Source organism: Apodemus sylvaticus, chromosome 5, assembly GCF_947179515.1.
Source record: "Apodemus sylvaticus chromosome 5, mApoSyl1.1, whole genome shotgun sequence".
In the NCBI taxonomy this organism is placed as follows: Eukaryota; Metazoa; Chordata; class Mammalia; order Rodentia; family Muridae; genus Apodemus; species Apodemus sylvaticus.
In genome coordinates this window covers 23775913-23789870 of record NC_067476.1, presented here as the reverse complement: position 1 = coordinate 23789870, position 13958 = coordinate 23775913, and the positions used below count along the sequence as shown (strand labels likewise).

General features: G+C 36.0%; 1 protein-coding gene across 2 annotated transcripts in view; it reads right to left on the bottom strand.

The window, feature by feature from the left end:
- The window catches only part of Arhgap15 (Rho GTPase activating protein 15), a 628420-nt gene that overhangs the window by 301390 nt on the left and 313072 nt on the right, over positions 1 to 13958 (bottom strand). For both annotated transcript variants that reach the window (XM_052182436.1, XM_052182437.1), the window contains 2 exons: positions 7630 to 7728; positions 6381 to 6504 (listed from right to left, as the gene is read on the bottom strand). In XM_052182436.1, the coding sequence (XP_052038396.1) occupies positions 6381 to 6504; positions 7630 to 7728 (223 nt within the window). The remainder of the gene's footprint in view (positions 1 to 6380; positions 6505 to 7629; positions 7729 to 13958) is intronic.

The following is a 13958-nucleotide window of genomic DNA, read 5'->3' as shown; positions in this document are numbered from 1 at the left end:
AGATCTTCGCAAGTTTAATATCATTTTCTATTTTTTTTTTTTGCAGATGGCTTATTCATCTTATTATTTTTGATCATTGCCAGGGTTACACCGTTTCATATGAAATTCATGATAAGAAATTTTTATGGTATATATTTTATAAAGCTCCAGAATAGGCTTCTTGATATGTTTCAACAACTGTAAATTACATGTTTGTCAGAGAAATTAATATGAGTTTTTAGTTTTGGATTAATAACAAACATAATTTTCTTAAATATATACTTACCAATAAAGGCGATTAGGGTTATTAAGGATAAAAAAATACTGGCTTATGGGCACAAGTATAAAAACAATGAGTTATTAAGATTGTATTTTAAAGGTCTTAATATAAATCAGAAAGGAAATTAGGTCTTTTAAAAAAAAGTTTTCATGTTGCAGTTTGAAAATGTGAACATTCTTTTATTGAATTGCAGAAATACCTAATATTTAACTTTGTTTGTATCACTGTTTAATAGAAAGCATTAAAATACAAACAAAAAGATGAAAAAGATAGTATCATAATCAATTATATATTTAGCACCTAGATCCAGTAAGTTAATTGTTGGGACAATACCAGACTTACTTTACCAGGAATGTGGTGGTTTGATAAGAAGGGCCTACCATAGACTCACGCGCTTGAATGCTCCACCTTAGTGATTGGCACTATTAAGAGGTGTGGCCTTGTTGGAGTAGCTGTGATCCTGTGTGATACATGGTTTTACTCAGCTGCCTTCAGATTAAGATGTAGTAGAACTTTCAGCTTGGTCTCCAGAAACATGTCTGCCTGCACACTGCCACAGCCTGCATGGTGGTAATTAACTAAATCCCTGGAACTATACGCCAGTCCTGATTAAGATCAACTGTTCTTCCTAAGAGTTGCCTTGGTCATGGTATCTCTTCACTGCAAAGGAAACCCTAAGGAAGAAACTCCATTTTCTTGCCTTGCTGGAGTCTCACTTTCTTATTCGCTGCAAAACCTTTCACCCCTCTGTTCCGTACTGGTCATTCTGCTTTAGAGGTGCTGGCTCACATTCCTGCCACTTCAGGGATTGTTCAGGGTTTAAGATGTCTAGCCAGAACCATTCTGAGAACTCCATTGCTTCGTTGGGGTGGTAGGCATGAAGGAGTAGGAAACAAGCTGTATGGAAATATTATTGGGAATTCCCAGTTTTCAAGGCGAGAGGTATGGCAAAGTCAGAATAAACTGTTCTTTAAAAATAACACTCTATGTGGCCATGGAAGGTCCATCGTGCTTTGTGCTTTGTGCATGATTTTCTTAGGAAAATGTTTTAGAATCTAAGCAACCAGTTTATTATGAGGTCATACTTTTAGCTGTTGCTGTTGAGAACTACACTTATTTAGATTATTGCAAAACATCACTGCTTATCTCTCACTCTCGTTTGAACTTGGCAGGAGAATGATTATTGCACAGCACACTAAGGGTTTACAGAATTTCAACTTTTAGCATTGTATTAGGACCTCCTTCAAGATCTCTAGTCTTATCTTCATTCCTATAATCTCATTATGGTGTATGAGTCATCATTCAGGATTTAAAATTGAGAGAAACACATCAAAATAGTTTTAAAAATTTGCCAAAATTTATTTTTTGTAACTTATTAAAATATCTAAGGGGGAAATGCATTTTCTTTTAGTTCTCTTACCATGCGACTTTTAAATTGTGCTATTTTTAAGTGTGTACGTTTATAAGGTTGAAAGTGTTTTCCATAAAAATGTATCCTTCGGACTTGTAGTTTTGTAGTTTAGCATTTTTATAGCCTCAAGAGAGATTACAGCAGAAGGACCACATTTTCTACGGAATTGTCTGTCTTTCTGTCTTTATTTGAAAGCAAAGAGGTGAATTAGAGAATTTTATGTACATTTTAGTGGTATTTGTTAGGAAACAACATTCGTATTCAATGGCTGTGAATAATGGAATAAACCCGAGCTTTGTTTGAAGCGCTTGCTGGATGCTGAAGCTTTCCATTAACCAGGACTTCTTAATGATGTGCTCTTCTGGGCATTAGGTAATCAAGGGCATCTCCTGGCTCCCTTCTACTGGGTCCTGATATGCTGCTCCCAAGAATGCCCTGGCTGCCATTTTCACCTGGTGAGGAGCCAGGGGAAGGACCAGCTGCTCACATTTAGACTTTTGCAGCTATGACTCCCGTCTCCAATTCTGGCTGCTCTCCTGTATTTCCTGTACCCTTAGGGAGGAGGACGCAGACTATGTGTGCCCTGCTCCAGCCTTCCATCAGACACCACCCTTGGCTCATACCCTTCTTGGTGCCATCTGCTTGGAGACATAGAGGATAATAAAAGAGCTCCTATTTATTGAGTGCCTGCTGTGAACTAAGTATTTACATCTCTAATTTCAAATTTTCACATGATCCTAGAAGGATGTTATCGGACCCATTTTTATAGATCTGGAAAGGAACACTTGGAAAAAGTTAAAAAAGCTCTCCAAAGTAATCCGATGCCATGATTATATTTGGGCCTTTCCTCTCTTCCATCAGTGGGAGATACTTTCGCTTTCCTTGGAGAAATCTGTGAGCACTATGTTTGATTGACTCTTCCCTTTCCATAGCAGCCCTCCCTAGAGACCTGACCTCCCACTCTCATCCCAGGCTGCTGTCCTGAATTTCTCACAGTGATTTGGCCCTTGCATTGAATTTTCTGGCTTCTTGTCTGTTAGACTCCACTGATATCTTAAAATATCCGATTAGTGCTTGATAGCCTTGGCAGGTTGGAATCATATTTTTTAAAGGAAAGTATATTTTAACACAACTTTTTGAATTCACTCATTGGGAAAACATATTTTTCCCATGTTAAACGGAAAAAAACTGGACAAAGACATGACCACCTGTTAGCTGCTAATGATGTTCACATGCCTTTTTAAAAAAGTAATTCTGGCTTTATCTGCTTACAATCTTGGCGACAAAACTCGTGGGAACATCAAGGGCACAGGAAGCCAAAGGCAGCAAACAGACAATACAGTTTGTGACTGGACTACTAATAAGGAAGAAGTTACTGCGAATCTGACTCCACATAATTACTTAATCCCCAGACAGTGATGACTTAAAACAATATATGATTTAAGAATCTTAATCTTTGGGCGTTCTAATCTAAGGACTAGTTCAGAAAGGTTTCAAACATGGGAGTTCTTACTTGAAAAAAAGTTTTAAAAAATCAAATATAAATATGCTAGTAACTACTTCAAACCCATGGTCTAATTTAATATTGTGTGGATATGTCTCTCACTATGGCTTCCAAGTGAAATTAATATAAGCGTGCAATTGGATAGAATTTGGCCTAAAGAGTGACTAACTGTGCCCTACCTTGAAAGAAGTCTTACAACTATAGAAAATCAAGAAGATACAGAAAAAGAACATTTTGAAAATTAGGATTAGTATTAAATACTAAACAGCCCTTTCAATAGTAAAAGCTATCTGAAAGTATCTGGATCTCGGTTTAAGTTCACAGATGTGTAGGGATTTTATTTTCACTTCTTAGCAAATGACCACCCAGGTCCAAGTTTGAAGCAGATTAACTTTCATTTGTTCTCTTAACGGCAGCGTATCGTTACAAGAGCAGGCTGTAAAAGCAGATTGCTTGAGTTTGACATGTGTCTCTTAAATGTCATACACACTTTTGATGCTTTGGCTTCCACCGTTAAAATCTAGGGTTAAAAATGGCAGCAATCTCTTTGGATTGATGAGACTACCCAGTCTGTATGAGTACTTGGAACAGTACCTAGGCAACAGTACCTGTAAAATGCTGTCTTAGGCTAGTGCTGTTTTAACTTAAAAGTCATTGTGCAATTAAGGAGATTTTTTGCTTGAATAAATACCTGCCTGCCGTGTTTGCTATCTTTACATAAAAATGACTTTTCGCTCATAGTAAATAATACTCTTTTCCAGGGTACGAAAATTAACTACAGAGAAAGACTGAGTCTTCTTTTCATAGAATTTTTTTTCCTAAGAAACACTCTAACACTTTTAATGTAATTACTGTTCAACGCAGGATCTGTTGGCCTCAGTTTCTCAAACGTGCTTTTGCAATTTTTTCCCCCGACTGCTTCACAGTTTAAAATCATGTCAAGTTCTCTTCCACAGCTGCAATTAAATCTCAGATTTCAGATCCTGTAATCACTGCATCACAAACTCTTTGAGTGTTTACTATAAAATATTTACATAATTAACATTAAGCATAGATTCACAACTGAATCCTAACTCTGTAATGCTATGTTAGATATGTTACTTATACCTTATCCCAGGTTCAACGAAAGGCAGAAACTTAAGAATTAAAGGAAAATATCATTGAACTTAAGTTTACTCCAAGTAATATCCTTTAAAAAGGCACAGATGAGTCTTCACCAACACCCCATGTACTTTGTGGCATAGGCAGTTACAACCATTTTATAAAAAAAGATTTATTATTTATTAAATGTAAGTATACTGTAACTGTCTTCAGACACACCAGAATAAGGAGTTGGATCTCATTAAGGATAGTTGTGACCCACCATGTGGTTGCTGAGATTTGAACATAGAACCTTTGGAAGAGCAGTCAGTGAGTGCTCTTAACCACTGAGCCATCTCACCAGTCCCAATTATAACCTTCTTAAACAGCAGTATTAATCAGAAGATTTGCTGAATCAGTCTCTGGTAGTTGGAGAAATCTATGGCAGAAGTCTCTTGGTGGGATTACAAGATGGTACAACCACTCTGGATATCAATCTGGTGGTTCTTCAAAAAACTGGGCATGACACTTCCAGAGAACCCTGTATACTACTCCTGGGCATATACACAGAGGCTTCCCCGGCATGCAATAAGGACACATGCTCCACTATGTTCATAGCAGCCTTATTTATAATAGCCAGAAGCTGGAAAGAGCCCAGATGTCCCTCAATGGAGGAATGGATACAGAAAATGTGGTATATTTACACAATGGAATACTACTCAGCAATTAAAAACAATGAATTCATGAAATTTTTAGGCAAATGGTTGGAACTGGAAAATATCATCCTAAATGAGGTATCCCAATCACAAAAGAATACACATGGAATGCTCTTACTGATAAGTGGATATTAATTAGTCCAGAAGCTCTGAATACTCAAGACACAACTAGCATATCAAATGATTCCCAAGAAGAAGGAAGGAGAAGGCCCTGGTCCTGGAAAGGCTTAATCCAGCATTGTAGGGGAGTACCAGGACAGAGAAATGGGAGGGGAGTGATTGGGGAATGGGTAGAGAGAAGAGGGCTTATGTGACATATGGAGAGGGGGGAACCAGGAAAGGGGAAAGCATTTGGAATGTAAACAAAGAATATAGAAATTAAAAAAAAAAGATCTCAATTCAGTGTCTCCTGTAGCCTTTAGAATGATGGGTCCTAATCATTCATCTTTGAAAGATATGTTGCCATGCATACACAATGACATCCACATCTTTTCTAACGACCCATATATGTTATAAACAAATATATTCATTTACCGTACATTTTTATTGATACCACATGTATTGGTGTTTCTTTAACTTACTGACTTGTTCTGAAGTTTCAAAAGCAAGGATATAACTATATTCTCATTTAGAACAAAAATGGCTAAAAATACCTAGGTGGGAGGTTCAAGGAAGATTCTATACATTTTAAGACAGAATTAACTGATATGAAATATATCTACATGTCCTTTCAGAAGTCTACTGTTAGGTTTTATTGTGTGGATTACATGTGACATGTTCTAATAACCCTTTTTTGTTGAAAAAGAAGCAGGCTGGCTAAAAAAACGTAAGTTTTGAAGACCTTAATGTAAGCATTATAAGTTATTGTTACTTCTGATCAATTGTTTTGAAAATAGAATTGTAACTCTGATATTCACTGTAACTCTGATAACTGCCTCATTCAGCTCTCAGGTTTCCTATCAACCCTGAAATGTATATTTCTAAATTTCACTGGTATTCTGGAAGTGTGGACCGGTGCGCAGGCTGTTGGCTTAGTTGGGCCAACTGTGGTGGTCACTCTAGTCTTTTAATGTATGAAAATCAAATGGTCAGCATGCCAGGTGCTTGACATTTACCACTCTCAAAATCAATCACCAATCTGAACTCTGTGGCGACTACTCAGAGATTCAGAGGTTTGCTGTAAGCAGAGACCATGACCTTGGAACAATTATTTTCTCAAAAGACATTACCAACAACGATGTGAGCAGAATGCCCAGACTGCCCTCCAGTGCATGAATCCCTAGGTAGGAAATGGCTACGAATCTTCCAGAGTAGCCTGGCTTTGGCTTAAATCTCATTTTAATACATTTATATTTCATAAGCTCTGCATTTAGACAGAGGTAAGAGGGGTAAGTCAAAGAAAACACTCACTGAAGGACTTCCTGTGCTCTGGTTTCTGTTCTTTTCTATCCATGTGGCAGTGACTCAGCAGCTCAGAACTTGATGAACTCTTCAAATTGAACAACTCCAGGGACCTGCAACTTGGATTCTTTGGCTAGAAATAATAGAGAGGACCTTTTACTAGGAGGAAAGAATACGCTAGTTTTATTTTTTTGTTGTTGTTTTTGTTTTTGTCTTATCTTGATGCTAAATTTAACTGAACTTTTGAGTAAGTTAATTGTTTGTGTGTGTGTGTAATGTCCTCTATGCTAAGCACAATATTTATACTGATTCATGCATCCAAATAGTGCTTACCAAATGCTATGAATTATTCAAAGAACTGCACATATATCAACTCAGTTAATCCTCTCAGGAATTCAGCAGTGCCCACACATAGGCAACATTACTAGTACTGAGAAAACAGACAAGGCAAAGACATAGAAGGAGAAAAAAACATCTTTCCCAAACTATGCATCAAGTAAATACAAACGATGTTTAAATAAAGTTTTTCTGGCCTTACATGCTATATTTAAAAGCAATAATACATGTGTTTGTTGTCTATATTTTGGGGATTCTGTTGATAGTATGGAAAGACAATTTTTATTTGTACAGTTTGATCTAATGGAGGGTTTTAAATACATTATTCTGTTTTAGAGCATATTAAAAGCTCTCAAGAATATTTTTTCATTATATATGTATATAAGTGAAATAAAGTTAAGTCAATAAAAAATAGTTTTAATTTGAGCCTTTAAAACATGTACTCTGAATGTATACTTTAAGCTAGTTTCTTAAAGTTCAAGGTATCTAATTTTCATGAGAAGATCATTCTAGCTTAGCTGGAAAATAATATAATTAAGTATAAATGACTTTTACTTGTGGTATTATAACAGTAACTATGGTCATAAATATAAAGATGTTTAATTTTCAGGATAAGATACATTAGATACTACAACAAACAGAAAATGTGGTTTTCAACCTCCTGAGTGTTCTCTACAATCTCCAGACAAAGGGTTCGATGCGTGATTCTAGAGTAAGAACACTGCTTTTTTTCAAAGAGAGAGATGAAATGACATCTACCTCACAAATCTGTCAGGAAGAAAAGTTTTCTATTAAGCTTAAAATAGCTCGTATCTCTCAGCCATAGGATCCATTTACACATGTGAATCTTATATGCCTGAACAGTATGATTTAAATGACTACATTTTAATTAATTAATCTAACAGCCCAAACAAATACATACCAGTCTGTCAATTGCATTTTTGATAGCTTGGAACCAATCCAATATGAGGAAGTCAATATCTGACTGTAGAAGGAACTCATTTCCTGATACTGTTGTGATCTGAGAGGGAAAATTGACAGGTAAGAAGACCATGTTAGATATATTTCTTACATTAATAATATCACTTTCAAGAAGAAGTTTATCACATGGACATATTTTGTTGTATTCCAGTAATTGTCTTTCTGGGAACTAAGAAGACTGTGGTCATTTTGAACTCCTCTCTATAAACTGGGATTTTTTTTCATGCCATATTAAATACATGATTCTTTTAATAATAGAAAGATTAACTCAGAGCAAGGTTAAACCTGAGTTCCTCTAATTTCAAAAGAATGAAGACAGGAAGTTGAAGGGTGCAGGCAATACACACACGTAAGTTAAAAGCCAACAGCAAATGCACTTGGGTACGTTGGAATTCTTTCTGTGCATTCTGTTGGCTCTTTCCTGTTTGTCTTTTTCAAATCTAATAGTATTTCTATATTTGATTTCCTTTTATGGAGGGCTCCAAAACAGATTTTTACCAAAGAGACTAAAGCATACTTTTGCAAAAGGTCATTTGGACGAATAACATTTGGCTGGTTCTGCCTTCCTATAGTAAAGCTCTATAGGAAAGTCATAAAGGACCAATTTCTTCAGAAGGGGAGTTTGTTAGAACAAAGGTCATTTGCATATTTGAACCTTAGCTAGAAAGTATCAAATCAACATCAGTTTCCAGCCTCCCAGGGCTGTTAAGTAGCATAGCTAATCATTTTCATCACAGTGTATCTTTCCCTCAGAAATGAGAGCAGATATGAACATATAGAAATACCGAAAGCAGTACTCTAGATTTCCCACACAAAGGGCTCCTTAGAGGGAAATGTGGTTAGAGTGGGTATGGGTATGCTTTGTGCATGAGGCCATCATTTGGACTGTGAAGATTTTTCCCTTTGTATCATTGTCATTTTTTTCAACAACAGGACAGATGTTTCTCAGCAACTGTCACACATCAAGCCAGACTACAGAATTTTATATATCTGGCGTTTGAAGAAGCTGAGTAGGATCCAGTCACCCAGGCTCCTGCACTCTAATAGATGAATGGTGAAATGTGGGACAAGTTCGGAAACATCACAAATCACACTTCAGGCCGGTTTTATCATTCTGTCAGTCATGGGACAGTGATAACCCCAAATGGCTTTCTCTGCAGGTTCATTTTTATGGCAACATTTAACAACAGTATCTTGAATTTTTTTTAAAGTATAAATAGGTTATAATTTCAATTCATGTAGATGAGTATATTAAATTGTTGTTTGAATATTTAATACGGTACATGTTCATGTGTTGGCTGTTTGGTCTAAAGATTTTGATACTCTTGGATCAGTAACAGTGACAAATAATGAGCAATACAATACATATTAATATTTATCAGGATAATTTCTATGGTTATATTGACTCACTTACTTCAATATGGTAACCCGAAGTATATATAAGATGAAGATGCTTTAGATGTTACAAATGGCCTATATTTTCTAGATTTACTATCAATGCTATCTGAATTCACATAGACTGACATTTTGTTCCAGAAATTTATGATATTGCTCTTGGGATTTTTAAAGAAATCTTTGTTTGCACACATACATTCACATATATGTATTTATTACTTATTTTCAGAAGCCTGTAGAGATACTGGCAATACTACTCAGAACTGCCAAGCCCACATTCTTAGGGGATACGAGTTCCAGTGTCTACTCTAGTTCCTTCTTCAGTAAATAGAAGTGGTCACATTTTAAGAAGGAAAAAGCTAACTAAAGGGTACACATGGAGGGACCCATGGCTCCAGCAGGGGATGGCCTTTTTGGACATCAGTAGAGGAGAGGCCCTTGGCCTTGGGAAGGACTCGATACCCCAGTGTAGAGGAATGTGAGGGTGGGGGAATGTGGGAGTGGGTGGGTGGGTAGTAGAACACCGTCATAGAAGCAGGCAGAGGGAGTATGGGATAGCGGTTTCAGGAGGGGAAACGGAAGGCGATAACATTTGAAATATAAATAAATAAAACATCCAATAAAAAAGATGGGAAAACTTGAGAGTAATAGAATTAATTGCCCACCCTGAACTCTGACAGATTTCTGGAACTAGTTACTCTTTTCTCTCCTTTCGAACTCAAATGGCATGCAAAGTTTGAGATTGCTAAAAATAGCCATTTATCCATGAAAAAAAAAAAGGCCAGCATAATATTTTTCTAATTATCTAAATGCCATTGAAATGCTCCTCACTTATATAAAATCTCAAATATTTACCTTTTAAAGTATTGACTCAGAAGTTACAACCTAAAAACATAAGGTCACTTGTAACTAACACAAGAAATCCAGTAGTGCCCTCAACTCTTACCTTAATTCTAAATTTAAATGTTTTGATTATGAATATTTTATACATATTACAATTTGTTATTATACATAAAAAGAAATAACTTTCTGAAGTACAAAGTACAGCATACTATAATACTTCATGCCAGTATAAATAAAACACTATTAAAATTATAAAGGGAACACCATTTGAAAGGAAGAGAAAAAATATAATTAGATTTACTATATTCTAAAGGTTTACAAAAGAACCAGCATAGTTCAGTTTTTGCCCTAGTAAATTCAAACTGTGGTAAATAGTTTCCACCACTGCCTTGACTGTTTTGATGCTAGTTGCACACTTCAGAATAGGCTTTTTTCTGCTCACATAGCCAAACATAAGCTGTATTTTAAAAGTTTCGTTGTCTAAATATATTACTGCATTAATCATCCATGAACAGTGCTATATAAATTCACTCTGGGAAGCTCGAATCAGGAGACGTGCGAATGCCGCTCCTCCGAATCGCCCTAGCAGAGGCGTCCTGTTCATACCTTCGTCTGTGCCTTCCCAGTAATCTTTGGAGTTCCTAGGCAGCAGCAGTGTGGAGAAGGCTGCTGCTGCTCTCTGCAGTTTAAATGCATCCACTTCTTAATTACAGGCAGTAATGGACTTTGCTCTGTTCTATCCCAGACTCACGCAGAAAAGTACTTTTCGAATCCCCGCCCGGTAAAGTGCATTTAGTTCAGCCTTTCAAGCTACATTTTTGTATTCGTGCCTCTTTAGAATCTCTGATAAGTGGATTGTGAATCATATTTGCTTACTGAGCAACTGAATTTTTAACACGGGCCGTGGTGGTGGCAGCGGAGGACATCGGTAAACATGTTAACTTTTACTAAATCTTTTGATTGAATAAGACATGATGCCAGTCTACACATAATAAGAAACAAACAGGGGTCTTCTGGTAAGCCATGCAATGTGCCCCTTCTTCATGTGTTATTTGACAGACGCGAGTTCAAGGCAATGAAGACAAAACTTACAGAAAATAAAACAGGTTGTTGTAAAAATCTGCTGGCCTTCATTCTGCTTAGAATTCCACCTTCATCTTACAACTAATGAAATCCTGCATCTCTACCAGACATTATGTAGTGTGTGTGTGTGTGTGTGTGTGTGTGTGTGTGTGTATGCATGCCATGGGTTAATATCAAGTCAGGAAATCAGCATTTGGAAAGTCCACTAGCACGGTTGATAGCCATCCTCTTTAAATACTTGTCTGGAGAAGCTTAATTTAGTTTTCTTGGGTGTGTATGTACAAACAGCATTTGTTCATTAAAATAGTAAGTGAGGAGGGGGAAGAGGGCGATAGTGTCTGAAAGGTGCCACCACTGCCCCTTGAATGCCTCAGTGGCTTCGATCGAAGGGCAGGCCCATCTCAATTCCACTTTGCAATAGATTTATGTCAAAAAATGATATAAGCAGTACATTGACCAGTAAGCAGAGCAGGTGTGTTTCTGGGGAAGCCATTTGACAATAGTTTCCCATGGGCTTGGCCCATTGGCCGGTGTCTTCATGGCCTCTTTAAAGAGGATGTTTTGATAAACTTCATACTCCAGAGATAGGAGACGTGATGGAACACATTTTTTTTTTTTTAAAAAAAAGAGAATTGAATATTGTTAACTGACAATATCCTCAAAAGTAATGGTTTATTTTTAAAGAGTTGTCTTTGGACCTTTTGCTGATATTCATTCTGATGTTCCCAAGTATCACCTCCAGCAATAAGGCAGTATTAGGCTTTAATTTGGATGAAAAATATACTATATATGACATTTATAGCAATAAAAGATTTCTGTGGTTTTATTGATTAGCATAGAAATGAACTCTTTTTAAATCATTACTCTTTCTGATTATCAGATATATATTTATTGTGCAGAATGGGAAAATTAAAAATAACAAAAATAAAATTGAAATTGTTCAGAGCTACAGAGATTAAGCACTGTACACATTTGAATTTAGCCATTACCTGTCTTTTGTTAATAGTAGCTAAATAAACATGATAAGTACCAATGGGTTCATTGATGTACCAGAGAACTATATTTAATAGTTTATTAATTATAAATATTAACAACTTTTTTCCAGTTGAACATGCAAACATGTGTGGGGCAGTTAGTAAAGATCCAGGAGTGTTACTTTGCTCCCCTTTCTCTGGAGCATCACCATTTCAGTTGCAGCATGAATGCTATTGATAATTCCACATCTATGGTATGTTTATAGTTGATTGCACATCTAATAATAATCAAGGACTGAAGAATTATCAATAAAGTACAAGGGACACCACTTGAAGTTAGTATGACCCTCACCCTTAACTGGAAATATGTTTGCCTACATGGATCTAATATATATAAAGATAAATAACCATAGTGAAATGACTTATTCGAGGTTCCAGTGTGGGTAGCACAGACCATGCTCATAACAAGGAGGGAGTGACTACTGAGGCTACACTCACATCTTAGAATTCTGGGTAACTGCTAGCCTTCGTAGGTTATTTTAAAAGGTTGATTGTATCTAAACTTCCGGGTATTAAGGGTATGGACACTACACTGGTTATGCAAAGTGAATCCAGTTTTAATGATCTCAAAGAACTTAGTAAATATCTCTAGTGCAGCTTCTCTACACCCATGGTAAAGTAATTTTGCAGATGAGGAAAATGTTGATGCTATTCTATCAAATTGGCATTACTTCAAGTGATAGAACTAAAAGATTACAAAGACCTTGATTTCTAGCTCAATAGTTGAAAGCACACAGTTATATCCAATGGAAAAGTACATGTGTCTACAGAAAAGGCCCATGATGATTTCACTTCAGTTACAAAAGTTAGAAGAATGATCCTAGAGAAACACTTTCACTTGCTCACTTCTATGTTGAAGAACGAGTGTTAAAAACATTAACAACCTCCATATCCTGATATTTATCTCTTTTTGCTCTTCTTTCTGTAAACAACTACTCCTTTGCTATGAAAAAAATATATTTAAGGCCAATTTGAGGCATTCAGAAATTTCAAACCATAGAAACAACTAAAAAACCCTGCAACTGAATGCTTGTCACTTACATTTTGCTTAGAATTAGCATTTGACAAAGAACCTAAAATGATATTCCATCTTAAGTATGCTGAAATTATGCATAGGAAATGTATAATAAAATATGCCAAATGACCAAGGAGCCTCAAGGCATATTAAATGGTATGGCTATAGCATTTCTAGAAACAAGTAAGAGGAAGGAAATGCGATTACTATTACATTTGGAGATACTTTGGACTTCATGGTATCATTTCACTTGAATCAAATTAAGTAGAAATAAAAAGTATGTCAAAATATACTACATTTATTTGAAGTGAACATGAATTATTTTGTGATATTAATTTTGGACATATCTTTATTTAATCTTCTGTGAATAAAATATAGATGTATATTTTGACTATGTCATAATGAGATAGTAAGGCCTAAAATTGAAGTAATAAAGGTCATGAAGAATAACAATCCAGATTAAGGCTGTTTTTATCTTGTGTCATCCTCTTTGCTATTGATGATCAAATGCAGATTGTTGTTATAGTGCAGTTCTTGGGTCTCTAAGGCATTTTTAACCACTGAAGAGATTTTCTTATCAAGTCTGCCAGTCTCAAGTTCAGTCTCCTTGAGTAACTCCTTACAGTTTTTTTTTTTTTAACTTTTCAGAGCAAAGCTTACATTAACTAAAGATGAAACATCAGCCAGAAGTGAACAATTTTTTGGGTGTCTTTCCAGAATGTTCCTTGTTAAAGTATTTTGTGATTTTGTGAGAAAGTATCTATCTTGTGCTCCCAGTGTTGCTAGATGTTAAGTAAATATATGCTGATAACCAAAAAAAAAAAATGTTGCTTTGGTAACTCTCTTATTAAAATGCATTTGTAACCCCCATCTGTCATGAAAGGTTAAAACCTTTGTTTG